The 26,610-nt window shown below is 45.9% G+C and overlaps 1 protein-coding gene across 10 annotated transcripts in view; it reads right to left on the bottom strand.

Annotated features, from left to right (window-relative positions):
* Positions 1-26,610, bottom strand: part of SPECC1 (sperm antigen with calponin homology and coiled-coil domains 1) — a 226,957-nt gene that overhangs the window by 57,297 nt on the left and 143,050 nt on the right. For 8 of the 10 annotated variants that reach the window (XM_047708244.1, XM_047708243.1, XM_047708247.1 and 5 more), the window contains 5 exons: positions 21,848-21,993; positions 20,646-20,746; positions 15,904-15,985; positions 12,295-12,451; positions 7,768-7,870 (listed from right to left, as the gene is read on the bottom strand). In XM_047708244.1, coding sequence (XP_047564200.1) covers positions 7,768-7,870; positions 12,295-12,451; positions 15,904-15,985; positions 20,646-20,746; positions 21,848-21,993 — 589 coding nt within the window. Of the gene's footprint in view, positions 1-7,617; positions 7,651-7,767; positions 7,871-12,294; positions 12,452-15,903; positions 15,986-20,645; positions 20,747-21,847; positions 21,994-26,610 lie in introns of those variants that run through there. The other 2 variants (XM_047708250.1, XM_047708242.1) reach the window with 2 other exon arrangements.

The raw sequence follows: 26,610 nt of genomic DNA, 5'->3' as shown, positions 1-26,610 counted from the left end.
GGGCCTCAAGGGAAGAGCCCCGCTGAGCTAATAATAAGTGGGCGTCGTTTCCACCGCTAAATCTGTACTAAATCACAGTGAGAGAAAACTAAAAGAGTGGAGTGGCTGGGACCACAAGCTAACAGAGAATCCCACAGTTTCTTCCTTAGGGTCAGATTATTTGCTTTTCCTAGATGATTAACCTGCGATGTCTGTTCAGGACATTCGTGTTCCTGTGGTTCATGTCCGTTGATGCTTCTAATTTTTTACAACACACAGGCTTTTGGCAAGTTGAGATCCAGAACCGAAAGTGTTTTCTTTTTTCCTTCCTTCCTTCCTTTCCTTCTTTCCCCTTCCGTCCTTTCTCTCTCTCTTTCTTTCTTTCTTGATTTTACTTATTTGACAGAGAGAGACAACACAAGCAGGGGAAGCAGCAGGCAGAGGGACAGGGAGAAGCAGGCTCCCCGCTGAGCAGAGAGCCCGATTCGGGGCTAGATCCCAGGATGCTGGGATCATGACCTGAGCCAAAGGCAGACGCTGAACCAACTGAGCCACCCAGGTGCCCCCCCCCCCCCATAAGGGTTTTCTTACACAGAGGTGAGACTCTCAGATCTGAGGTTCTCAAGGCTGTGGGCACTCAAGAATGGCCTGAGGCCCAGGACCCCCGCCCGGGGGACTGCAATTCCTGAGATCCAGGGTCAGGCCCTGGCATACATATTGCATAACCGTTCTTCGGTGCCTTAACGAATAGTCAGCGCTGACATCTGGGCCTGATGGCAGCATTCTAAGACACCCCCGCTATCTCCACTACCTGGTGTTTCTTCCATGATCTGTTAGGTCACCTGGCAAAGGGATCTGACAAATGGAATTAAGCTTGCTAATGAGCCAGCCCTAAAACAGGGAGAGTCTCTGGGTGGGCCTAACCTTATCACATGAGGCTTTATTTATTTAGAAAAAAAATTTTTAAGGATTTTGTTTAGTTGAGAGAGAGAGAGAGAGAACACAAGTGAGGGGAATGGAAGGCAAAGAGAGAATCGGGCTCCCACTGAGCAGGGACTCCAACATGGGACTCGATTTCAGGCTCCTGAGATCATGACCTGAGCTGAAGGCAGACACCTAACCCAGTGAGCCACTCAGGCGTCCCGAGGCTTTATTTAAAGCAGAGTTTTCTCAGGCTGGAGGCAGAAGTCAGAGATCCAAAGCGCCCACATGAGCGGGATGAGATGGCCGCTGGTGACTGAGGAGGAAAGGGGCCACGTGGAAAGAATCTGACCAGCCTCCAGCTGCTGCGTGTGACCCTGGCTGACACCTGCAAGAAAGTGGGGGGGGTCTCGGTCTTAGAACCACAGGGAACCTGTCACCGTCCTGAGAAACACCTGGTGGATTCTTTCCCCGAGCCTCCAGGTGAGAACACTGCTCAGCAGACACCCGATTTCCAACTATATCGTGCTGGACTTCGGACCTCTAAAAACTGTGAGCTCATAAACAGGTGTTTTAAGTCCCTGCCTGGGACTTAGTTACACAGCAAAAGAGAAGTACACCAGTGACTTTGAAAGCAATGCAAATAACTGACCACTTATAGCCAAACTATTTTTTTTTTTTTAAGATTTTACTTATTTATTTGACAGAGATTACAAGTAGGCAGAGAGGCAGTCAGAGAGAGGAGGAAGCAGGCTCCCCGCTGAGCAGAGAGCCCGACTGGGGCTCGATCCCAGGACCCTAGGATCATGACCTGAGCTGAAGGCAGAGGTTTTAACCCACTGAGCCACCCAGGCGCCCCTAGCCAAACTATTTTTAAATTCTATCTCCCGTAGGAGGGGATCTGAATATCACTGTACATATTTTTTGCTTCTAGAACACTAATCTAATGCTCTAATTTGACACTTGAAGTCTGAGGCCACTAAAACCTTAAAACTCAGCCCATTAAAACGTGCTAAAAGTTATGGATTACAGCTTTGGAGAGGTAGGTGAGATGTAGGTAACTACCATCTCTGCCCTCCACCAATTAATCACCAGAGATGACCACACTGGCCAGGCACAGCAGGGCCTTAGGAACATAGCCAGGGTGACACCTGCAGACTTGTGCAGTGGCTGTGCCTCATCACGCTTCTTGGGAGGGGCGAGGCCGGTGCAGAGATTTACAGCTGAATTCCACTCACTCATCCAGGCCAGGTCCCTCAGCAGAGGGAGGGGAGAAGGTCAAGTGCAATGACCATCCTTAGCCTCGCTGAGGTCCGAGGGCTCCAGGACAGGGACAGCAATGGTAGAGGACACTGCAGCACCAAAGTGTCTTCACAACTTCACAACTGAGGGGAGCCCCCCTCCCATACTGTTTTCTGGGTATTGGTAGGACCTCAGCACTCCCAAGGCCTTAGCGCTAGAAAGTCCTGGTTTCCTTGCTGGCTATCAGCTAGGGACCTCTCTCGGCTCCTGATGGCCCCCCTTGACCTTCAAGCCCACCAATGGTGCAATGAGTCCTTATGATGCTTCAGAGGAAATGCCAGCTTTTAAAGGGTTCATGTGTTAGGTCTACCCAGACCACCTCCCTTTTGCCATTTGTGGGGAGGAAATTATTTAAGGGAGAGGGTCACTGGGGGTCATTCTTAGAATTCTGCCTATCACCGCCACCATCTTGTCTTCTGGCCCCCTAGAGAACCCAAAAAAGGGGTTCTCTGCATGAGAGATGCAAATTTCTGTCATAACCCCAAAGAAGGAATTAAAGGCAGATTAAAAAAGGGAGATGTAGGGTTCCACGGGTCCGACCTATCCTGGGCTTGGGATATAGTTCACAGGCAGCCTGTGGACTAAGAGTAATGTGCAAGGGCTTCCTGGATCCCTGATTCTAAAAAGAAAATCACGGAAATGTGAGTGGGGTAGAATGTCTAGAAAGATCTCCTCTTTGCTGAGAGCCGCTTGGAGCTCAGAGCAGGCCTCACTCTGGACTGACTGTGTGTTCATGTCCCCCCTGAATCTCAGTTCTGGGGCTACCTCAAGACACCCAAAGCTGAACCTGGGGCTCCGCAGAGGGTCTGACCCACCGTTCTACCTTTTCAGAGCTGCCACCGTGTGTTACTTAAATTCCAGAGGATGCAGTTGCTAAGGTAACGATGTTTTCTCATTCTGACCTTCCAGGCCTAGAACCTGGCGTGGGATAAACCTTGATGAAAGGATGCAAGTCTTCCCCTCCATCAGGGAAAGTGAGCCATGGCTCACGTGTCACCTCCCTGGCCTTCGTAGGATGGTGGCGTCATCCACACACCCGGCACTCCTAACTAAGCCTCCTACACAGACCTTTCTCCATAGTACACTCAAATAAGTACATATCTTACTTTTTAATCAGAATCGTCGGTCTGCGTGAAGATGGAAGCTCCATGAGAGCAGAAATTCTGCCTGTTTTCTTTTCTCTTTTTTTTTTGTTTAAAGATTTTATTTATTTGACACACAGAGAGAGAAATCACAAGCAGGCAGAGAAACAGGCAGAGAGAGAGAGAGGAGGAAACAGGCTCCCTGCTCAGCAGAGAGCCCGATGTGGGGCTCGATCCCAGGATCCTGAGATCATGACCTGAGCCGAAGGCAGAGGCTTCAACCCACTGAGCCACCCAGGCGCCCCTTCTTTTCTTTTTTAAAGATTTTATTTATCCATTTGACAGACAGAGATCACAAGCAGGCAGAGAGGCAGGCAGAGAGAGAGGGAAGCAGGCTCCTTGCCGAGCAGAGAGTCTGATGCGGGGCTCGATTCCAGGACCCTGGGATCATGACCTGAGCCGAAGACAGAGGCTTTAACCCACTGAATAACCCAGGCGCTCCTCTGCCTGTTTTCTTCACTGCTGATGTCCCAGAACTGAAAATATAAGGTGACACCAAACAGAGCCCTCCCTAAAAAGCCATACGGATTTTTATGGAGAGTTTTGACAGAGCCCACCATGCTATACTCTGGTGGGCTGAAAAGAAAGTTCTTTCAAGTGCAAATGTACATGGCTACAGCCTTTTTTTTTTTTTTTTTTTAAGCAGAATTGTCTGAGTTTTCTTTTTTTTTATTTTATTTTTTTATTTATTTTTTATTTATTTATTTGACAGAGAGAAATCACAAGTAGGCAGAGAGGCAGGCAGAGAGAGAGGAGGAAGCAGGCTCCCCGCCAAGCAGAAAGCCCGATGTGGGGCTTGAACCCAGGACCTGGGATCATGACCTGAGCCGAAGGCAGCGGCTTAACCCACTGAGCCACCCAGGCGCCCCTTGTCTGAGTTTTCTACAATTTACTTTTGGCTTCCTGAGTCAGAGAGAACAATCTTTAGAAGGCTTAAGAGGCATCTCAAACAAACAGGTCTAGACAGAGGATATTTTGCGAGGAGTAAATAAATCAGACACATATGACTTGTGTTTCCCTCTAAATTTACAGAGATTTAACGACAAATGAAAAAAAAATACTTTTCAGGCAGAATGAGTTTTGGGTTTCATTAAGCGTAACATACTTTGAGCATTTGTACAAGACGTTCACAAAACAAAACATCACTACAGCAGGAAATATAATTCTTGCTCTTATGATGGCAAATAGCTGATTGTATAATCCTCCCCTGCATTCTAATTATAATAACACTCCATGCCAAAGGACCGATTCTTTCTGGAAATTTTCATCGTCTCTTTGTGTCCACCTAGCACTTCCCTCAATCCACTTCTGTAAGGTGGGGAAATGATAGCTCAGTCAAGTGGCTATGACCGCATGCGGCTCAGCCAGGGCCAAGACCTTGTTCCTGGCCTTTCTGAGGCCACCCCTACTTCCTTTACCCTAAAGCCTCCCAGAATCAGCTTTCTCTCCCCCACTCCTTAAGCTTCTCCATTTCCTCGGCAACGTGGCTTATGTGCGGAGGGAGGCTGTCATTGGGGTGACCTGCCTTTACAGGGTGGTTTCGACCCTCAGAGTGGGCTGAAGCAGGGGGCTCAGAGAAGCTAAAGGAGAAAACAATGCATTGGAAACAAAGTTTGTACTCTGGGGGGTCTTTCTTACTGGCCACTAACCCAACTAATTTTTTCCTCTACTTTAGCAGAAACTGGGGGGAAAAAAAGGTCATGTCAAAGATACAAATCACTTCTATTCTTGGGTAGAATCTGATTTTAAGACCCTTGACTCCTACTATTATAAAGACAATCCCATCCCAGCCCTGCTGCCGCTCAAGTATCTGGAGCCTGGCTCCTGGCCGAGGCCTTGTTTTCTTGCTCGGGTCTTTCTTTCTCTGTCCCTGCCTCCCTCAAAGCTTAAGGTTGGGGAAGGAGTGTTGGGGTACCGGAATCTTCAGAATTTTTAGCAAAGTGGGGTAAAGGTGTGGGAAAGCAGGGCCTGCGTGGGGAGAAGGGAGGAGATGACAAATTTATTTTGATTATTTAACATTTATTTATTTATTTAAGTCATCTCTGCACCCAAAGTGGGGCTCAAACTCATGACCCCATGATCAAGAGTCACATGCTCTACTGACTGAGCCAGTCAGGTGCCCTGGAGATGACAATTTTAAAGAGGGTTGCTATTTAATGGGAAAGGGAACACAATCTAACTTACAGAAGAAAACACTGGAGAATATTTTTGTGTCCTTGGAACAGACAAAGATTTCTGAAACAGGACACAGAAAGCACTAGCCACTGGGAAAAGACGGATAAATGAGACGTCATTAAAATGAAAGACTTCGTTCAACAAAAAAGCAAAAATTCAAGCCACTGTGGGAGCAGACATTTGCAATACCTCTATTTGACAAAGAACGGATATCTAGAATATATCAAGAGCTCCTGAAAGCAACCAGGGAAAGACAGACAATCTGATTTTATTCTACCTTTTTTTTTTTTTTAAAGATTTTATTTATTTATTTGACAGAGAGAGAGATCACAAGTAGGCAGAGAGGCAGGCAGAGAGAGAGAGAGGGAGAAGCAGGCTCCCTGCTGAGCAGAGAGCCCGATGTGGGGCTCGATCCCAGGAACCTGAGAACATGACCTGAGCCAAAGGCAGAGGCTTAACCCACTGAGCCACAGGTGCCCCTCTACCTTTTTTTTTAAAAAGGTTTTATTTATTTATTTGACAGAGGGAGAGAGAGATCACAAGTAGGCAGAGAGGCAGGCAGAGAGAGGGGGAAGCAGGCTCCCCGCTGAGCAGAGAGCCCAATGCAGGGCTCGATCCCAGGACCCTGAGATCATGATCTGAGCCCAAGGCAGAGGCTTAACCCACTGAGCCACCCAGGCGCCCCGACAATCTGATTTTAAGACAGGCAAGTGAGGGACGCCTGGGTGGCTCAGTTGGTTAAGCAGCTGCCTTCGGCTCAGGTCATGATCCCAGCGTCCTAGGATCGAGTCCCACATCGGGCTCCTTGCTTGGCGGGGAGCCTGCTTCTCCCTCTGCCTCTGCCTGCCATTCTGTCCGCCTGTGCTCGCTCTCTCTCCCTCTCTCTCTGACAAATAAATAAAATCTTAAAAAAAAAAAAAAAAAAGACAGGCAAGTGACCTACAGAGCACATCCCCAAAGAGATTACCCCAATGACGCCCACTTAGCATGTGGAAAAGTCCTCGGCCTCATGGGCCAGCAGGGAAGTACAAGTCCCAAGCACAAGGAGATGCCACTACACACTTATGCAAAGACTGGGAGTAACAAGACTGTTGTCGGTGAAAATGCAGAGAAACGATCTTGCCTCTCTTGCTGGGGGTGGGGGGAGGGGAAGGGAAGCAAACCGCACAACTGTTTCAGAAATCTGTTTGGCACGATCTTGAATACGGGCACACCCGATGGCCCAGTAATTTCACTTCTAGGTGTAGATCCAGAAAGAATGAGTGCACCTGTGTTCCGAGAAAAATGCACGAGAACGCACCAGCACCACGTAACGACAGCCCTGAACTGGGAATAACTCATCTGTCCAGCAAGAAGGGAAGGGGCGGATAAATAATGGGTGTGATCCCACAACAGGTTCCAAAGGGTGAAGAAAATGAACAAACCAGAGAAGCCTTGATGACTTCATATCGTAGGGTAAGAGCCGGATGCAGGTATGACAGGTTTTGATTGTATTTATGTAAAGTTCAAGTGCAGGCAAAACTAACACAGCATTTAGGGATGCCTGCTTTTTGCGGAAAACCATGAGGAAAAGACCTGAGGACAACACTTGTCTTTGGGAGTGGGGAAGGGCTAGGATCAGAAAGTCACACAAAAGGTTTGGGGGAATTGACAATGCTCTGTTTCTGGAAGGGAGTAGTGGTGGCCTAGGTTTTCACGTCATAACAGCCCATGAAACTGTACCTGCTATTTGGTGAATTTTTATCTTTGTATATGATATTTCATAATTACAAAGCTTACACTTCTATCAAGCATTACTTCCTCGTGTAACCTTCCCAGAAGACAAACACTGTCTTGATAAACTGAAACTTTAAACGCAAACAGCTCTAAAGTAACAGAAAAAATGGGGCCTTTGTGTCAATCAGGGAGAGGCACTCTCTTTGGAAAGGTGCTTCAGCCAAGGCTGTCTTCCCTGGACTGAGGCAGCCTGTTGGGCCCATTGCTTGTGGAGTCTACATCTCCTCTGAGCAAAGAAAAAGGTGTCCCTTCCACAGGAGACGCGGACCTGCACTGAGGTCCACGGCTTGTTGGGTGGACTGGCTTTCAGTCCCACTTGGCACCACAGCAAACCCTACTACCACCGTGGCCCTCCCTAGGAGAACAGAAGGGCAACAATTAGACGCCATGCATATGCATGCACAGGACAAATACGGGCCCAGGACTGCTGTTGCCCAGAGCTGGCTGGAGGCTGGCCAATGCCGTCACTCACTGCGTAGCCTTCTGTCTTCTTCTGGCACCATTTCAGGAGAGCGTTACGCTTGGAGCCGCCATATTCCCGGGCCAAGGCAGCCAGCGGGTCTCTTCTTTCCACGCTGGTTAGAAAGAAGAGCACAGAGTAAAGAGAAGATGCTAATGTTTAAAAGCCTCAAGTACATATGAGACAAATAACTAGATTAGAAAAGCCAAAGTCTAGGTCAACCCAGGGAGACTCAAGAGAAACAACCAAATTGGTCACATTAATAGTACATTTTATTATGTCTCACGATACGAAAGAAAAATTAATTTATACTTCTTGGCTATCGGAAGTCTGGAAAGAGGCTGGTTTTGTTTTTGTTTTTGTTTTTTTAAATCCATCTGTTGGCTCCGTCCACCTAGCCCTTAATTGACTTAAGTACAGTGCCATTTTAACTGAAGATGCTATAGAAAAAAACACTCCATAAGCTTCAAGGCTCCACCTTATCTACATAACATAAAAGGAAGACCGAAAGGGCATTGAAAAACACCAGATTGGCTGGTGCTGGGAAGGAGATACCAGGTGATCATCAGTAAAAATGACTCAAAACAGGGTCTTTGCACACTCCAAAAGGGGCCCTCCTCAGTGTGTGCTATGTTAACTCAATTCTGAGCACCTGTTTAGCCAAAGGAAATGATTTTACTAATTAATACACAACAGCATTCTAATTCTCAGTTTGCTGTAGACATCTGTTGATCTTTACGCTACCTAAGATTATTCACATACTACCAAGGGATTTAAGACCACAGAGCATCTTCCACGATGACTATCGTGAACCGAGAATTAGATTCCCCCAGCAATGGAACAGCATGAAGGAGAGCAGGAACGAAACAGCTGATGTATCTCTGGAACATTTGCTGTTAATAGGCAATTTATTAGCATGTGCACCCCCGGAACAGCATGGGGAAAAGGGCCCTGGCCCCACACACAGCTGAAAATCCATGTACGACTTTTGATTTTCCCTGAACTTAACCACTAATAGCCCACTGGGGACAGGAATCCTTATCGATAACATATAGTTGATGAACATATATTTTGTAGGTTATATATATTGTACACTATAGTCCTACATAAAAGCTAGAGAAAGGGGGCGCCTGGGTGGCTCAGTGGGTTAGGCCACTGCCTTCGGCTCAGGTCATGATCTCAGGGTCCTGGGATCGAGTCCCACATCGGGCTCTCTGCTCGGCAGCCTGCTTCCCTCTCTCTCTCTCTCTCTGCCTTCCTCTCCGTCTACTTGTGATCTCTCTCTCTGTCAAATAAATAAATAAAATCTTAAAAAAAAAAAAAGAAAAGCTAGAGAAAGAACATAGTAAGAAAATGATAAAAAAGAGAAAATAAATATATAATACTGTATTGTATTTATCAGAAAGAAATCCACATCCGAGTAGACCTGTCCAATTCAAAGCCCGTGAAACAGGAGTTACCCCTAGATGTGTGTATCATCAGAGCACATATGCAAGAATGCTCATAGTAGCACTTTTTATACTAAAAAACTGAAAACCGTCAAATGCACATCCTCAGGAAAATGGGAGAACGGCAGTGTATTCCTACAATGGAATACTGTACAGCAATAAAAACTGATGAATTACAGATGTATGCAGTAACTTGAACAGCAGGAACAATTTTGAAATAAAAAAAGAAAAAACCATAACATGTGTCCATGTATACAAAATTTTTAACTAGTAACGTATTGTTGATGTTGTTTGGGGATACAAGCATCCGCTGTGAGAACTGGGAAAGAAAAGCAAAGGACGACATATACCATAGTCAGAGACGGTGGTGGCCCTGGAGTGGGGCAGAGAAGGGGGGGCTGCCAGGAGATTTCAATGGTAATAATAACTTTATTTTCCTCAAACTGGAAGGCTGATATCCAGCAGCACTGTTGTTCTTTATACCTTACATGCATTTTATTGTTACTGTTTTGTAACATTCTGATACTTAATAAAAATACTTTTTTTAAAGATTTTATTTATTTATTTGACAGACCGAGATCACAAGTAGGCAGAGAGAGAGGAAGGGAAGCAGGCTCCCTGCTGAGCAGAGAGCCCGATGTGGGGCTCAATCCCAGGACCCTGGGATCATGACCTGAGCCGAAGGCAGAGGCTTTAACCCACTGAGCCACCCAGGCACCCCCTTAATAAAAATACTTTAAAAAATATTTTCTTTATTTATTTGAGAGCAAGAGAACGAGCACAAGTGGGGACAGAGGGGCAGAGGGAGAAGCCGACTCCCCCCTGAGCAGGGAGCCTGACTCGGAGGTCCATCCAAGGACTCTGGGATCATGACCCGAGCCGAAGGCTGCAGCTTAACTGACTGAGCCACCCAGGTGCCCCTTAATAAAATACTTTTAAAATATTTCTAGGAGTAATGGAATGATTGAGGACCTAAGCCACCTGAATTAAGGTAGAGAGATTTTTAAGAAAATGTCATACTTGCATTAAAAATTTTCTTGTGTAATTTGATGGCTGTTTCCCCTGCACCTGGTATATTTGTAAACTTAAGTCCCCGAGTTTCTGTGGTCAGAGTCACTGTTAACTATGAAGGTATGGTAACTGTGCCTGTTTGTTACTTCATCGCTGAGAACTGAATTTCTAGGTCTGACAAACTAGAGAAGACTGAAATGCAGGTTTCGAAAAGAGCTTCTGTATCCATGGATGACCACAACACTAACAGAACAGGTTTCTTTAAAAAATAATGTTAACTAGATATGGCACTCCCTCCAAATTAATAATAATAGGATGAGAACTTCCAAAACAAGTGATTTCTATCCTGTCATTTGTTTGTCTCAATGACGTGAATACGAAAATAAAATAACACATTAATCACTAATTTAATCTTTCATGATGAAGGGTAATAATATAAATTGCATATTAACATACACATAGCCTTTTTGTACGCGTTTCTGGCATAAAGAAAAGAGCAGTTTCAGGCTAGCACTAATTCTGGGCCTTAAAAGCAGTTTTGATCACTTAAATCTCCTGTGCATAAACAAGGCTAATATGTAGTATCTGAGGCTTTAAGTTCAATCTCTGAAAGGCATGACTTCATCTATTTGGGTCCAAATATACGCTACACCCAAAGACCTGCCAAGAGCTGAACTTATTCAGACTTTCATAAAATCCTTTACAATACCCAGAATGGTAGTTGCATGTCCGTCAAGCAGCCGTTACTCTCCCAAGCAGCTAGTTCTGTATATTCGTCTGTCTACCTGTTCCCAAGCACTGGCTGGCCCAGTGCTGTGTGTGTAGCATGGCCCCGGGGCCCGAGAAAGAGACCGACGTGTGAGATGAAGATTTACTGTGTACTACAGCACAGCCTAAATACATGGGAACAAAGGCTCACATGACATGACAGTGCATTAAATACCCCGCATGAGCCTAAGACACGGAAGGCAGAGAACGGGGGTGTTGGTGCCAGCCGGGTGGCTGGCTACCAGCCCGTGGAGGGTTTGACTTTGCAGGGGAAGCACTCAGGAGTGTGAGAGGACAGGAGGGAGACGATTCAGGCCGGGACCTTGTGAGTGGTCGCAGAAGCTCGTGTCAGCTGCAAAGGCTGAGAGTGGAAGTGGCAGGTGAGCTGGGGGGGGGGCGAGCTGTGGGGATCGCAGGGAGCAGCACGAGGAGTGTGGGTGGAAGGGTGCATGACAACTCAGGGGAGGTTTCTGAGAAGGTCTGCATGGGATGCACTTCCTGTTTTCGAAGACGGACTCCACGTGGAGAAACCAAGAGAGCTGAGGGTGGGGAAGTGGCTGGAGGAGGCTTGCTGGGGCCTGGGGGAGCAGGAGCACTGAACAGGGAGAGGTGGCAGAGGCGGGAGCCACGCCAGGCCTCTGGTGGCCACCCTGGCCGTTTCTGTCGTCTCTCTCCCCCTCCCATCACTGCCAGTGTGCTTGTGATGCTGACTTCAAAGTGCCCCTCCATTCCTTCCCATATGCACTGTTTTCTGCACTGCTACTCAAAATCCAAATCCGAATCCCACAAACTTAACGGTTCCTCCCTATTTTACCAGAAAGAGTAGAAACCTCTAACCTTGGCAATGGAGACCATTCACAAGGTGACCCCAACTTCCCTTTCTAGCAGTGATAATCTGAGAACCTGTCCGCCTCCCTAGCCCATACTAGGAGATGATGATGTGTCTGCCAGGGCCCGTCCTCATGAAGCCCCCAGGACAGTCTACCCAAACGAAACCACCCCCAACTCCCTGAATGTTGTGCAGGGCTCCTCATGGGAGCCCCCGCATCCCCCTGGCAGATATGCTGCCTCCCCCATTCCAGACTTCTCAACCCAACTTACGATCCCCCAAGAGTCTGTGTCCACTTCTGGTTTCACGGCCCTATTTCATTTTGCACGGTCCTGCTGTCCAGGGCCCGCTTCCCAGTTCTATGTCTGGTTGTTTTCATTCAGGAAAAATACACATATAAGTAAACTGAACATGGGTGGTGAAACAGAAGGAAGATTACAAGGCCACCAGCCCAGTGAGGTCTCACTGTGTAAAACGTGATACCTGAGTTTGCTCTGCGGTTTCAAGCCCCCAGTGGACGCGCTCAGCAGCCTCGTGTTCCCGAAGCCCAGAGAAGGGGGTCTGCTCAGGGACTCCAGCGAGGGGCTCTTCCGGAGATAAGGGTCCGGTTTCAGGTCCTCACCCCTTCCCTTTAGAAGATCTGTGTGGAGAACAACATAGTCACCTATTCCTGAAGAAGAGAAATTTGACTGGTCACCACACTTTCTTCTCAAGTACAACAGAATTCTCATTGGATTCCTAAATATAAATATATAATAAATGTAGGTTTATAGAGTTAAGTAAAAAAAAAAAACACACATCGGGACATAGCCTTTTCTAGAAAGGATTCTCCAGGCAGGACTGACTACATAATTCACAGAGACTAATGCCAAATTAGCCCCTCATTCAAAAATTATGAAGAATTTCAAGATGGCACCCTTGGAGCCGTGAACCAAAGCCCTTCTACACCCTCTGCACAGGTCCTACCCCGTCAGAGCCAGCCCTGTTCCCAGTAAAGCACTTTGTTTGAACTGACAGGCATCTGAGAGAGAGAGAGCTTGCTGGAAGACACCCAGTGGGATTTTCAAGTCACAGGTGGCAGCAAGCAAAAAGCTGGGTACCAAGAATGGTAACGATTTTATAGGAAAAAAAAAGCCATTCCAGTCATAGGGTCTGGCTGGCTAAAAATAAGCAAACATAAATTCTTTAAAGACTCCTCCCTGCTGTTCTATTAGGAGTCAAAACAGGTTAATGAAACAGGCAGAATCCTCCGGATGGTATTTCCTGAAGGACCACCAGAGCACAGATCGGGAGAAAACATCGAGAGTGTCTGGTTTGTACTGACAAAGGCAACAGGAGCTCAGAGAGCAAGGGTGGCTTGCTCAACGCCACACGACAGGCCTCTGTGACCAGGCTGAGCCCACAGTAGCCTCCTATGACACCATAAATAGTCATGGAAGAAAACAATGCTCGTATGGCTAAGAGCCGCCAATTATGGGTAGCAAAGTGGGGAGTGAGGCTAATGAGCTTGAAGAGGAGAGGGAAAACAGTGCTTACATCACTAAAGAGAACAACAAAAACAGTGCATTAATCTCCTTTCAGCAGTTTCTGATGACCTCAATGCTGGCAAGGCTAACCTGAGCGTGCAGTCTTTACCGCGTAACTCTTTTTTAGTACAGTAAATAGAATCAGCCGCGTAGACAGGTGTCTGGTGGGGCAAAGCGGGGGCGCTGACAAGGAATGGTTTACTTTGGGGCAAGAATTACTAGGGTTTGAGCGCCAGATTTAGCTTGTCAATTAAAACGACGGCTTCTTCGCACAAAAGGCAATGTGGGAGGGACAGAGAAGACACAAATATTGTGACCAAAAGCTCATGTGGTCCTTAAAAACATGGTTAAGATGGTATGTTTTGTGTTACAGGTATTTTAGCCACAATTACAAAAACAAAATAAAACAAAACAAAACAAAAATAAGCTTGCCTAGGAATACATCACTGTGCCCGTAACCAAGTTATCCCCGATTTCCCACTACATAGCAAATGTAGAGAACGTAAATCAGGCGGGTTTCCTAATCTTTTTTTTTTTTTTTTTAAAGATTTTATTTATTTATTTGACAGAGAGAGATCACAAGCAGGCAGAGAGGCAGGCAGAGAGACAGGAGGAAGCAGGCTCCCTGCTGAGCAGAGAGCCCGATGCGGGACTTGATCCCAGGACTCCGAGATCATGACCTGAGCCGAAGGCAGCGGCTTAACCCACTGAGCCACCCAGGCACCCCAATCAGGCGGGTTTCCAATACTCTGTTTTGACCTCCCTTCCACTTCTAGGAAGGGGGAACTCGTCTGCACAGAAAAAAGAGCCTGCTCTACTGGCTTCACTCACCCTTTCTGTTTTTTTTTTTGTTTTTTTTTTCTCTTATTCTCCTCTCCTTAGACAGTATTTCCTTCTTTATTTATTTAACACAGAGAGAGATCACAAGTAGGCAGAGAGGCAAGCAGAGAGAGATGGGGAAGCAGGCTCCTCGCTGAGCAGAGAGCCCGATGCGGAGCTCGATCCCAGGACCCTGGGATCATGACCTGAGCTGAAGGCAGAGGCTTAACCCACTGAGCCACCCAGGCGCCCCTAGCATTTCCTTCTTCCTCGGGAGTCATTATTCTGACTCCAAGTCCTCATATGATAAGCTTTTATCACTTATGACGTTGCTGATCAGAGCAATCCTCTGCCTTGTTACCAGAAGGCAGCATGGTAGAAAGAATCAGAAAAAATCCCACCCTGGTCCCAGCTTTCTATCTATGCAGTCTGGATTTCTGGCTTTCTTGCCCTGCTAGAGGCACCAGTAAATAATTTGTTCTTTTCATCTTTTCTGTGGCTTTACAGTAAGGACACAGAGTCCTACACATACATTTCTGAGGCATATACTCGGGACAAGCTTACCTTTCTGCTAATGTCTGCTCTCACAGGTGAACTGAGCAGAAAGGGAACAGAAGCTAAGGTCAAGGTCACCCCTTCCACTCAGCCCACAGCCAGCTGCGTTCACTCAGCCCCTGGAGCGAACCTCTGAGGGAGACAGCACTATTTCCAACCCAGAGATGAGGAAACCACAGCCCCGGCAGGTGGAATGATGGGGCCAAGAGGCAAGCCCACCCCCGTGTGCCCCGCTCTGTAACTGTGGCTTCACACCAGCCACCAGCACTCGAGGTGCAGGAGTGACAAAGCGACAGGGAGGATTGTGGATTCCAACCACGGTGTCACCGGCAGGGTCCGGGTTTTAAAAAATACCAGAGTAACAACAGGAAGAGGGCTACATTCAAAGGCAAAGACAGCACGAAAGAGGCATATTTTAGGAATTGTGGAAGGAAGAGACCTTCAGAATCAGATAAGATGTTTTTTTCTAAAAATAGTTACTTCTAAAGATGGTTAAGATATTCTCTTGAGATTCCATAAAAAACAAACAAAAAACTCCCCAAAGCTAGACATCTCTCCCGAACAGATGCGCACTGAGAAGTACAGTGGCAGAAGTAGGATCTAACATCCAAAACACAAACAGAGTCTTAAATTGTTTGGAATAAATGCCATCAACTATTTTTCTAAGCTCGGTTTCAGGCAAAGAAGAAAAGTAAATCTCACAGAATAAGAGGTCAAACGTATTTGCTGTTTTTTTTTAATTTTTAAATTTTTTATTTTTTAAAAATTTTATTTATTTATTTGACAGAGAGAGAGAGAGAGATCACAAGTAGGCAGAGAGGCAGGCAGAGAGAGGGAGGGAAGCAGGCTCCCCACTGAGCACAGAGCCCGATGCCGGGCTCGATCCCAGGACTCTGGGATCATAACCCGAGTTGAAGACAGAGGCTTAATCCACTGAGCCACCCAGGTGCCCCCATTTTTTTAAAGAGTTTATTCATTTATTTGTCAGAGAGAGAGAAAGAGACAGAGAGAGCACGAGCAGGAGGGAGGAACAGAGGGAGAGGGAGAAGCAGACTCACTGCTGAGCAAGGAGCCCTACAAGGACGTGGGGCTCAATCCCAGGATTCTGGGATCAGGACCTGAGCTGAAGGCAGACCCTTAACCAACTGAGCCACACAGACATCCCAAAAGCGTTTGCTGCTTAAGGTATTACCTGAGAGGGGAAGGTCTGGAAGATCCAAACGCTGAGTCACACCTTTGCTGGCTGGCCGAACACTGTTGTACGTTGAATGCCTCTAAAAAACCAAAGGGCACACCAGCATGGTGAGCTTGTGACACCTGATACATAAACATGGTGTGTGTGTGCACGCGTCCATGCAACAGTTCTCAAGCTCATAGGAATCACCACGGTTAGCTTTTAAAACAACTTATTTTTTCAATCTTTTTTTTTTTAAAGAATTTATTTACTCATTTGACGGGGGGTGGGGTGGGGAGAGGGAGAAGCAGACTCCCTGCTGAGCAGGGATTTTTCCCCCCGCCCCCCACGTTGGGGCTCTGATCCCAGGACCCTGAGCTCATGACCTGAGCCAAAGGCAGACGCTTAGCCAACTGAGCTACCCAGGCGCCCCGGGGGTGGGGGGAGGTAATCATTATTAATCAGCTTTGTGAGTACCTTCCTGGAAAATTCTATGTATATATTCTAGGGGGTGCGTAAAAACATTGATTTTTAAAGGCCAACAGATATATGGAAACGTGCTCAGTATCATTGGGGAAGTGCAAATCAAAACCACAGTCATATATCCCCTCACACCTGTTCGGAGGGTCATTATTTTAAAAACCGAGAGAGGGAATGGCAAGTGTTAGCAAAAATGTGGAAAAATTGGAATTTTTGTGCACCGTTGGCGGGAATGGAAAATGGTGCATCCGCTATAGAAAATAGTAGGGAGGTTCCTCAAAAAATTAAAAATAGAGCTCCTGTACGACCCAGTAGTCCCATTTCTGGGCCTATACCCCAAACAACTGAAAACAGAATCCAGAAGAGATGTGTTGCATGCCCATGTTCCTGGCAGCATTACTCACAATAGCCAAGAGCTCTGAACAAACTACCCGTCCCTGGACAGATGAATGGGATAAAAAAAAAATGCGGTCTGTATGCACAATGGAATATTAATCAGTCTTTAAAAGAAGGAAATCCTGGAACAAATCTGGGAGGACAGTATCTGTCAGGTTGGGCTGGACCACGTCTGTGGCAGTGGGAGCCTAAAGCGGCTGCTGCGTTTTGACAGAAGCAGTAGTTCTAGGCAAGCCCTTAGAGAAAGACTTGCCAGAAACAGAAGTTCCTTTCACCGGCCAACTTTGAGATGTTCTGGGAACCTTTCTTAGAAGCGCAGTGGAGACCAGAGCTCTCCCTGTATTCAATTCCTTTCTGTGGGACGGGATGGGCTAGAGTGATTTCTGGTATCAGGAAGCTAAGGGTGATTGATAACATTCTCCTGCGGGAAGAACTTCTTAAGTGGGCGAAAACCCATGGAAGGAATTTCCCTGTACTGTTTTTGCAGGAAGGTGCATCAACAGAGGAGTGCTTAAACAGATCACTGCATGTCACACAGCCTTTAAGAAGAATGCGTTATTTCTCCAAACACTGACAGTTGAAGATGTCTCTGGTATATTCCTTCATTCATTCAACAAATATTTATTGAGCTTCTACTGTGATATGACTGTGTGCCAGCCACTGTTGCAGACAAGAGGTATAACAGCAAGCAAAACCCCTCTCTGTGCTGGATGTAGAGTTTGCTTAAGATTCCTTCTCTCTTTCCCTCTCCTTCCTCTCCCCCTGCTCACATGTGCACACATTTGCCCACTCTCTCTCTTAAAAAAAAAAAAAAAAATCCATGCCCTCAGGGACTACATTCCAATGACAAAGTGAAATGAGTCAGTGTCTGAACAATGTGCAGTGTAATCCAATTTATAAAACTTTCTCTTCCTCTCTACACACACACACATTTTATGAAAGAAAAACACTTCTAGAAGGATACACAACAAGCCATAAACAGTGGTTATTTCTGGGGTTAGGGAGCATGGAAGAGTTCTTAACTCATTCTTTCTCTCTCTCTCTTTTTTTTTTTTTTTTTTAAAGATTTATTTATTTGAGGGAGAGAGACAGAGATAGCCAGAAGAGACCATGAGCAGAGAGGCGAGGGAGAAGCAAGCTTCCCACTGAGCAGGGAGTCTGACGTGAGGCTTGATCCCAGGACTCTGGGGTCATGACCTGAGCGGAAGGCAGAGGCTTAACCCACTGAGCCACCCAGGTGTCCCTAACGCATTCTCTTTTCAACTGACTAGAGCAGTATGACAATAATCTAAGGCTAACAGAGGTCAGAATGATGGCTACATTAATAGATTACCCACTGGGTGGTGGCAGGAGAGAGCCTTCTGATTTGATGAAGATGCTTTATCTTGGCGTTAGGTACATGGGTGTGTGTATATAGAAACATTCAAGCTGTATATATTTAAAAGGCGTGTGCTTTACTTTATACATGAGTCAGAGCCGGTGGTGTGCACCTGCTCACAAGGGCCAATTATTAAATCTTCAGGAATTTTGCAAGCTAGTTTTCAACACGGCCCCTATTAAGATTAAACTATATTATAAGCAAAAGTAATAAATACTCAAAACTCCCTGCTTCCTATTTATTAGTCTTCCCACGATGACTGGGGTTATTTACACTTACTCCACCTGTTTTCTAGAAATATGTGATAAATGTCTCTTCTCAACTCCAGGTTCACTGACGTCAGGGAGCTAGTTGGATGCTGGCGACGATCAGAATACAAACCCAGGCTTTTACCCCCTGGCAAGGAGCCAGCTGTTAAATGTTTTATCAGCAACCTCGTGTGTGTAGCTCAATGAATTTAAGTCAAAATGAAGCATGATCTGTTTCAGTTTCTTTAAAAAACTCGGTGATTATTATAATATAAGTAATTGCTTTACTTGGTTTTACATATGAAGTAGTACAAAGTATCTTCCAGGGCAAAAAAGTAAAAAAAAAAAAAAAAAAAAAAAAACGAAAGAAAGAAAGAAAAAAAAGAAAAATTGAAAAGATCGCAAACAACAGGGGCGCCCGGGTGGCTCAGTCGTTAAGTGTCTACCTTCGGCTCAGGTCATGGTCCCAAAGTCCTGGGATTGAACCCTGCATGGGGCTCCCTGCTTGGCAGGAAGCCTGCTTCTCCTTCTCCGGCTCCCCCGTGCTTGTGATCTCTCTCTCACTGTGTCTCTGTCATAAATGAATAAAATCTTAAAAAAAAGGGGGGGACACGCCTGTGTGGCTCAGTGGGTTAAGCCTCTGCCTTTGACTCAGGTCATGATCTTAGGGTCCTGGGATCGAGCCCCGCATCGGGCCCTCTGCTTGGCGGGGAGTCTGCTTCCCCCTCTCTCTGACTGCCTCTCTGCATACTTGTGATCTATCTCTCTGTCCAAAAAAAAAAAAAAAAAATCCCAAACAACATACACTGGCTGCTAAGGACACCAAAAAAGGGTACTTGTGAATGACATTGCCCTTGGCTCAGCAGGAGCTGCTGAATGTTATTATAACATGGATAGTCTTGGTCTTAGAAAATGCCAAGAGGGGCGCCTGGTTGGCTCCGTCAGTGGAGCATGCAACTCTTGATCTCGGGGTTGTGAGCTCCCAGGTTGGGTGCAGAGATTACTTAAAAATAAAATCTTAAAATTAAAAAAAAGAAAAGAAAATGTCAAGAGGCCAAGAAGCTCTGTAACACTTCCTTGAGAAAAATATCTAGTTCAATATCCACTTCTGGTAAAAATTACAATCTTCATTGAACTGAAAACTTCAGATATATCTTATGGGGAACAAAATGTCATTAACAAATCGTATGAGGTTTACATGGTGTCTCTCTCAGAACTTTATTAAGCCTCAAACTGTAATTTTTTTTAAAAAGATTTTATGTATTTATCTGAGAGAGAGGGAGGGAGAGAGAGAGAGAGCACTAGCATGCACAAGCCACAGGGGGAGTAGGGAGGGGAGAGCAGAGACAGAGGCAGAAGCAGATTCCCTACTGAACAGAGAGCGCGATGCGGGGCTTGATCCCAGGACCCAGAGATCATGACCTGAGCCAAAGGCAGACACCTAACAAAATCGCAATTTTTCTTTTCTTTTTTTTTTTTTTTAATTTATTTGACAGACAGATCACAAGTAGGCAGAGAGGCAGGCAGAGAGAGTGGAGGAGGCAGGCTCCCTGCTGAGCAGAGAGCTCGACTCGGGACTCGATCCCAGGACCCTGAGATCATGACCCGAGCCGAAGGCAGAGGCCTCAACCACTGAGCCACCCAGGTGCCCCAAATCGCAATTTTTCAATGGAAGTTTCATTATTACTATTCATGGCTTTTTAAAAAAATTTTTTTAAAAGATTTTATTTATTTATTTGACAGAGACAGAGATCACAAGCAGGCGGAAAGTCAGGCAGAGAGAGAGGAAGGGAAGCAGGCTCCGTGCTGAGCAGAGAGCCCGATGTGGGGCTCGATCCCAGGACCCTGAGATCATGACCTGAGCCAAAGGCAGAGGCTTAACCCACTGAGCCACCCAGGCAGCCCCACTATTCATGGCTTATTAAAAATGATGTTCAAGGGCGCCTGGGTGGCTCAGTGGGTTAAGCTGCTGCCTTCGGCTCAGGTCATGGTCTCAGGGTCCTGGGATCAAGTCCCGCATCAGGCTCTCTGCTCAGCAGGGAGCCTGCTTCCCTCTCTCTCTCTCTGCCTGCCTCTCTGTCTACTTGTGATCTCTCTCTGTCAAATAAATAAATAAAATCTTAAAAAAAAAAATGATGTTCAATATGCCTCAAAAAATACACCAAGTGGTTTTCACTTCTTGTTTCCTGAGCATGAGACAGCATCATGGATCCACGTGGCCTGGACCACCACCCACATATCCAAGACCCTCAAAATACCTGCATTGGGGAGACAGCAGCGGCGGGAGGGGTCCTTACTGGAATCCCACTCAGGGGACTTCTGGGGGCTTTATGAACAGAAATATTCTGTCCGGTTCCACCTGCCAAGAAAAGAAATGGTAACATTTCTATGTAGTTTCAGTTCCAAGTAGCAAAGAGTAGTTCCTGATTTGTTCCTATAAAACCATCCCATGCTGCTTATAACGGATTACATTTACTCTGTTCTCTTCTCCTCTGGACTAGTGTTGAACTGGGGGGGGGCAGTCAACTGAATGGGGGCTGGTCTTAGAGATGGGACCCCAGGGGACAAGAAAACACACATGATGAGGTATCTACAGTAAGAAGGAACAGGAAAGTTCTTGCACAAACTATTATTGTTAACTCACTTCCCGTCTTCATGGACTGAATGTAGTCACTAGGCTTTTGCATCTTTTAATATTCGTGGTCTTGTCTTAATCTGAGCTGCGAACTCTTTTAGCAAAGACCACCAGGTACGTCCTAGCATTAGCTATGACTTCAGTCTCTCTACACGACAGGCATAACTGCTGTGGTTGAGAGAAGAAATACACTGCTATTTTGGACAGAGGTGTACTCGGTTTCCTTTATTTACTATATTTTTGTGTGTACGGATGTGCGTTTTCTCATATATATAGTTAACAGCGAAGAAAGGTGAATCGGTGAGCCAGAGAGATGTTTCTAGAAAAAGCTGGGAATGTATCAAGATCAGGAATGACAGGTCAGTGCGGGTGGTTACACACAAGACCAGGCAGAGAAAAGTCTAAGAGGGGAGGTGAGGAAGGCCAGGGGTCCTGCCAGAAAGCCAACTGCAAAGATTCAACACTTTGTTTCCTAGGAAACAAAGCCTCTGGTTGGCCCAGCTAAGAGGGAAGTGGTCGTGACCTGAGTTTAATGGACACAGCAACAGAAAAGGAAGGTGGCAAGTCTGGAATTAAAGCTACGGGAGAGGTGGAGAGAAAGACGAGGTTTTGTTACGCGTGAGCCAGACTCCTCACTGTCGTCTTCCTGCAGCATCCGCCAGGCTGTGGCAAGTGTCTGGGATACAGTGGCTCCACGTGGAATGATCTAGACAGAGCCCCTGTGGTTGCATCCCCTCGGGGCCAGTGTTGGAGTAGAGACAGGTATGATATGCAGGGCCATGGTCTGCATGCGAGTTCTGCTCATGAGACGAAATGATGAAATACCTGGCCGTCCCAAGTCGAATGACTTGATGAGGGACTTAACAGTGGTCGCAGATTCTGAAGGCGTCGGAGACGTCCTGCTCACGTAGACACCATGCCAGCGGCCGGGAGCCTCAATTCCGGGAGGCTCCGACTCTTCGTTCACGGGTCTGCATGGCAAAGAGCACATCCAATTGAGAAGGCGGAGGGTTCCCATGGGGGGCGGGGGGAGACACAGATAATGACAGATCTAAATCTGAAAGGAGGACCCCCAATTTTGAATCCCTCTTCAGGAAATAATATAGGGCTTGCTCTCAATTTTCATCAGAGACGTTTTCTTGGGAATGGCCAGAAATAGTTATTTTTAGAGGCAGAGTGACTTGACATTAATTCTAAATTTTTAAGATTTTATTTATTTATTTGATAGACAGCACAAATAGGCAGAGAGGCAGGCAGGAGGGGAGGGAAGCAGGCTCCCCGCTGAGCAGAGAGCCTGATGTGGGGCTTGATTCCGGGACCCTGAGATTATGAGCTGAGCCGAAGGCAGAGGCTTAACCCACTGAGACACCCAGACACCCCTTGACATAAATTAGTTCTAAAAAAAAAGGATGTACTTCTACTCTGCATATTGTAAATACACACACACACACACACACACACACACAAGCATTATAATGTTATTTATTATACATATTTTAGCTATATTGTCCAGGGTGGATATAACAGATTGGCTTCTCAGAAGCTATATTCCAAACCCCATTTGGCACACAGAGGTTGGAAAGGTGTCCTCTCAGGACTCCCCTGTACCTAGGAGCTCGGATTTAGATTCCACCCATCACAAAGATGAGGACGAGACGAGGACGAGACCTGGATCAAGACCTGGATCTGGACAGAGTCAGGGGCAGGAGGCGGGGCATAGGGCATTTACTGTTGGTAACGGAAAGGGTAGCTTTCCAGCTGACATCCTGATGCTAAGGCTCCCTCCCCACCTCCCGCTGATAACCCAGTTCTGTGCTGTGGCTTTGGGAGCTGTTCCTGGAAATTCAGCCTAGACTCTGCTGCTCCAGCCCTCCCAACAACCCTGCAAGCTATTTAAGGCCCTTCTGCTTAGGTCAAGTAGACAGTGGTCCACTCTGCAACAGAATCCTGACTCAGACATCATCTGTCCTCGGAGAGGAAACCCTAACAGTCCTTTAGCAAACCCTGCAGCGCTACGGGAGGCGAAGCTTCTAGTCTCACCCAAACATTCCTGGTAAGCTCTTCCTATGGATTCTAACTTTGACCAGTCACCTAGTTCAGTCCTCTCATGCATGGCCTCCTCATCCCAGACATGTTAGCATGTCATTTAATCTCCCTGTGAATGAGCCAAGGCAGGATCTCCCAGTCTTCTGATTTCTGCTCTTTTATTACAGCAAACTGCCACCAGCTGTTTTGCAAGAAGATGACTAATTTATGAGAATGGCTCAGCGTATTTCTGGCTGTGTGTTTTAATAAGGTCAGTGGAAGTTTAAAATATTTATTTACTATTTTTTTGGAATGAGTTCTCATAAGCTTCGGTGGCTGGATTTACTTGCCCTTAATTCTCGAAGCTTCCGTTACTCTGTGATCAACGGGAACAGAAAACGTTTAAGTGAAGCAGAACTTAAAACATACTTTTGTCTCCGCAGCCCCTTCTTTGGAATGAAAAAACAAACAAACAAACAAACAAAAAACCAAGACACTGATGACTTCTTTGAAAGAAATATCAGGAATTTCAGAAACTGGTAGGGGGCCGGGTTTGAAAAAGAATTCTTTTAATTGAATGAGTTGGGTTTTTTTGTATTTTCCCCGGTGTGTTATGCAATGTAAAATCAGGTGTGGAAGATGCAGAAAGAGAATGAAATCAGGTTAGGTACAAGCAGGAAAAACAAAGCAAAACAAAACAAAACTCTAGTTTCCGGACCGGCCATTCCAAGTAAAGTCGGGAACAAAGTGGGCCACCTTCACCCATTTAAAGGACTGTCTACCGAGGGCTTTCAGAAACCCAGGGCACCCTTCGAAGGGAGATCTTGTCTAAAAATTCATTTTCATCTCATTCCTTGAAAATTTAATGAAAAGGATTCTACATCTGCTCAAGCGTTTCCGTCAATTCCCCAAGTTTCTCTGTGATTCAATGTATCAAATGAGAAACAGGAGTCTTTGGATTCTGTTAAGAACCTAGCAAGGCGACAAGAGCCAATTCCCAGTCCTCCTGCCTTCAGATACTCAAAGACCATGTTTCAACTGATCGGTCCACTTGGCCAGAACAGGAAGAGCCAGTATGAGAAAACTCTGCAAGCTGTTTCAGCAGATCAGAGAAGCTGTTGAAATAGACAATCTCCATGTTATAACAGGGATGCGCGCGTGAGTGTGTGTACAGCATGTGTGCGTGTGCAGGGCGGGTAAGGGGATTCATAAAACAAAGCCTGGATTGAAGAACCACAGAGAGGAGCTATTGGTTTTATTTCGTACAGTACTTCCATCATAAATAGATTTGAAACTCCTTTACACCAGCCTGTCCTACGGTTGTCCGGGATCAACCAGTAACAACTCTGGCAAGAAATGAAGTATTCCATTTTCTCTGTTCCAAGGAAGAATAAGCCTCTGTATTCTACAAAGGATATTAAGAAATGTTAAGCATATAGCCAGGTGTACTGAAGCAAACTCATTAAATATAGGAAAAGCTTCAAGGTACCACTACTGGCTAAGGATTTGTCCTGTGCTAACTACCACCTCCTAAAGACAGATGTTAGATTCGAAGGTCTATCTGGAAAACAAAAATCACACATACAGAAAGTCAAAGTGAGCCTTGAAAATCCCCTGAATCACCCAGAAGCACAGTTTACATGGTTTTGAAGGTACAACCGTATACAAACCTACCATCCTTCATAAGCCTAGTGCATTCGGTTTCCCTAAAGCACTGAACAAGACCCACGTTCTCCAGGGGCATCTCAGATGACACAGCTGCCCTGTGCTTAGGCACTGTGTTGAAAACACCAAGAGTAAGGCACGTTTCCATCTGCTCCCAGAATGTAAAACTGTGATAATAATGGATAATCTTCATACCAAAAAATATGTGTATAGGGGCGCCCAGGTGGCTCAGTTGGTTAAGTGGCTGCCTTCAGCTAGGGTCATGATTCCAGGGTCCTGGGATCGAGCCCCACACCAGGCTCCCTGCTCAGCAGAGAGCCTGCTTCTCTCTCCCCCTCTCCCTGACACTCTGCTTACTTGTGCTCTCTAACTCTCTGTCAAATAAACAAATTTTAAAAAATGTGTATAACTCCATTGTAAGTACCATGTATCTTTAAAACAGTATCTAATTTAATTTTCAAAAAAATCCCATCTTTGTTATTATCCCTTATTTTAAGATTTTATTTATTTATTTATTTGACAGACAGAAATCACAAGCAGGCAGAGAGGCAGGCAGGTGCGGGGGCGGGGAGCAGGCTCCCCGCCTAGCAGAGAGCCCGATGCGGGGCTCGATATCAGGACCCTGAGATCATGACCTGAGCCCAAGGCAGAGGCATTAACCCACTGAGCCACCCAGGCGCCCCAATTATCCCTTATTTTAGATGAAAAACTTGACAAGTTCGCCTGGATTGTAAACAGTGAATCTGGGCGGCAACTCTATTTCTGTTTGACCATGGCCTTTCTCAAACTGTCTGTATAAGGCATGGGTATCCTGGAAGGTGTACCAGGCATATCCAAAAAAATAACAATACTGACGGTATTTCTTCTTAAAAATGATTTAACATACGTTATTAAAAATACTATCAATATTTATTTCATTGTTCTTATTTTTATCCAATAATCTGCTCCTAGGAAGTAGCAGCCCATACCTGAGAATGACAGACCACTGGACCCAAGGACCATGTCATAGCTCACAGCTGGTTTACCTCATCTATCTGTTGTTATAATTTAAACATATATATGCACATGTTGTCTGTAATTACCTTTTATTTAAAAAACGTTATCAAGGGGCGCCTGGGTGGCTCAGTGGGTTAAAGCCTCTGCCTTCAGCTCCGGTCATGATCTCAGGGTCCTGGGATCAATCCCTGTGTCGGGCTCTCTGCTCAGCAGGGAGCCTGCCTCCCCCCACCCTCTCTCTGCCTGCCTCTCTGCCTACTTGTGATTTCTGTCTGTCAAATAAATAAATAAAATCTTTAAAAAAAATAAATAAAAAACATTATCAAATCTCTCCAATTCACTGGTCTCCTTGTTTGGTCACAGAATGGTCTTCAAGTGGTGTTGGTTTTCCACACACCTACCTCACCATACAGGACACCTGGCAGTTGCGTCTATTTTGATCCAAGAATGTGTGAGCTCTTGTACATGAGCAGTCAAAAGTTAACTACCTCTGGGGAATGCCACATTACACCACTACCTTCCCAAATGGCCGATCGGTATCCGTAAGGAAGATCGGTCATGTCGATCACGTGTCTGCAAGGGCTCTTTCCTGAAAAACTGAGTAAAAGCCCAGCTCCGGACCCTTTCTAGGGCTGGACAGACTTCTCCCCTAGGACTCCCCTCCACCCACCTCACTTTCAGACCTCAAGTCTAGCTACCTGAAATTCTGTCCCTTGTAGGTCCAGTCTCTGTACGCTTGCTCATTCTATGCCCTTCCTGGAACACAATTTTTTTTTTCCCAAAATATTTTTTACTTTTATTCATGAAACGAATCTAAAAGAAGTCTGTAGCTCTAGAGTGAGACAGAAATTAAAGTTAAGTCTTTTGTATCCTGGGCATCCATGTTTTTCGGAACTTCATTT

Source organism: Lutra lutra, chromosome 16 (assembly GCF_902655055.1).
Source record: "Lutra lutra chromosome 16, mLutLut1.2, whole genome shotgun sequence".
NCBI classification, from domain to species: Eukaryota; Metazoa; Chordata; class Mammalia; order Carnivora; family Mustelidae; genus Lutra; species Lutra lutra.
This window is presented reverse-complemented; position numbering and strand designations above follow the sequence as displayed.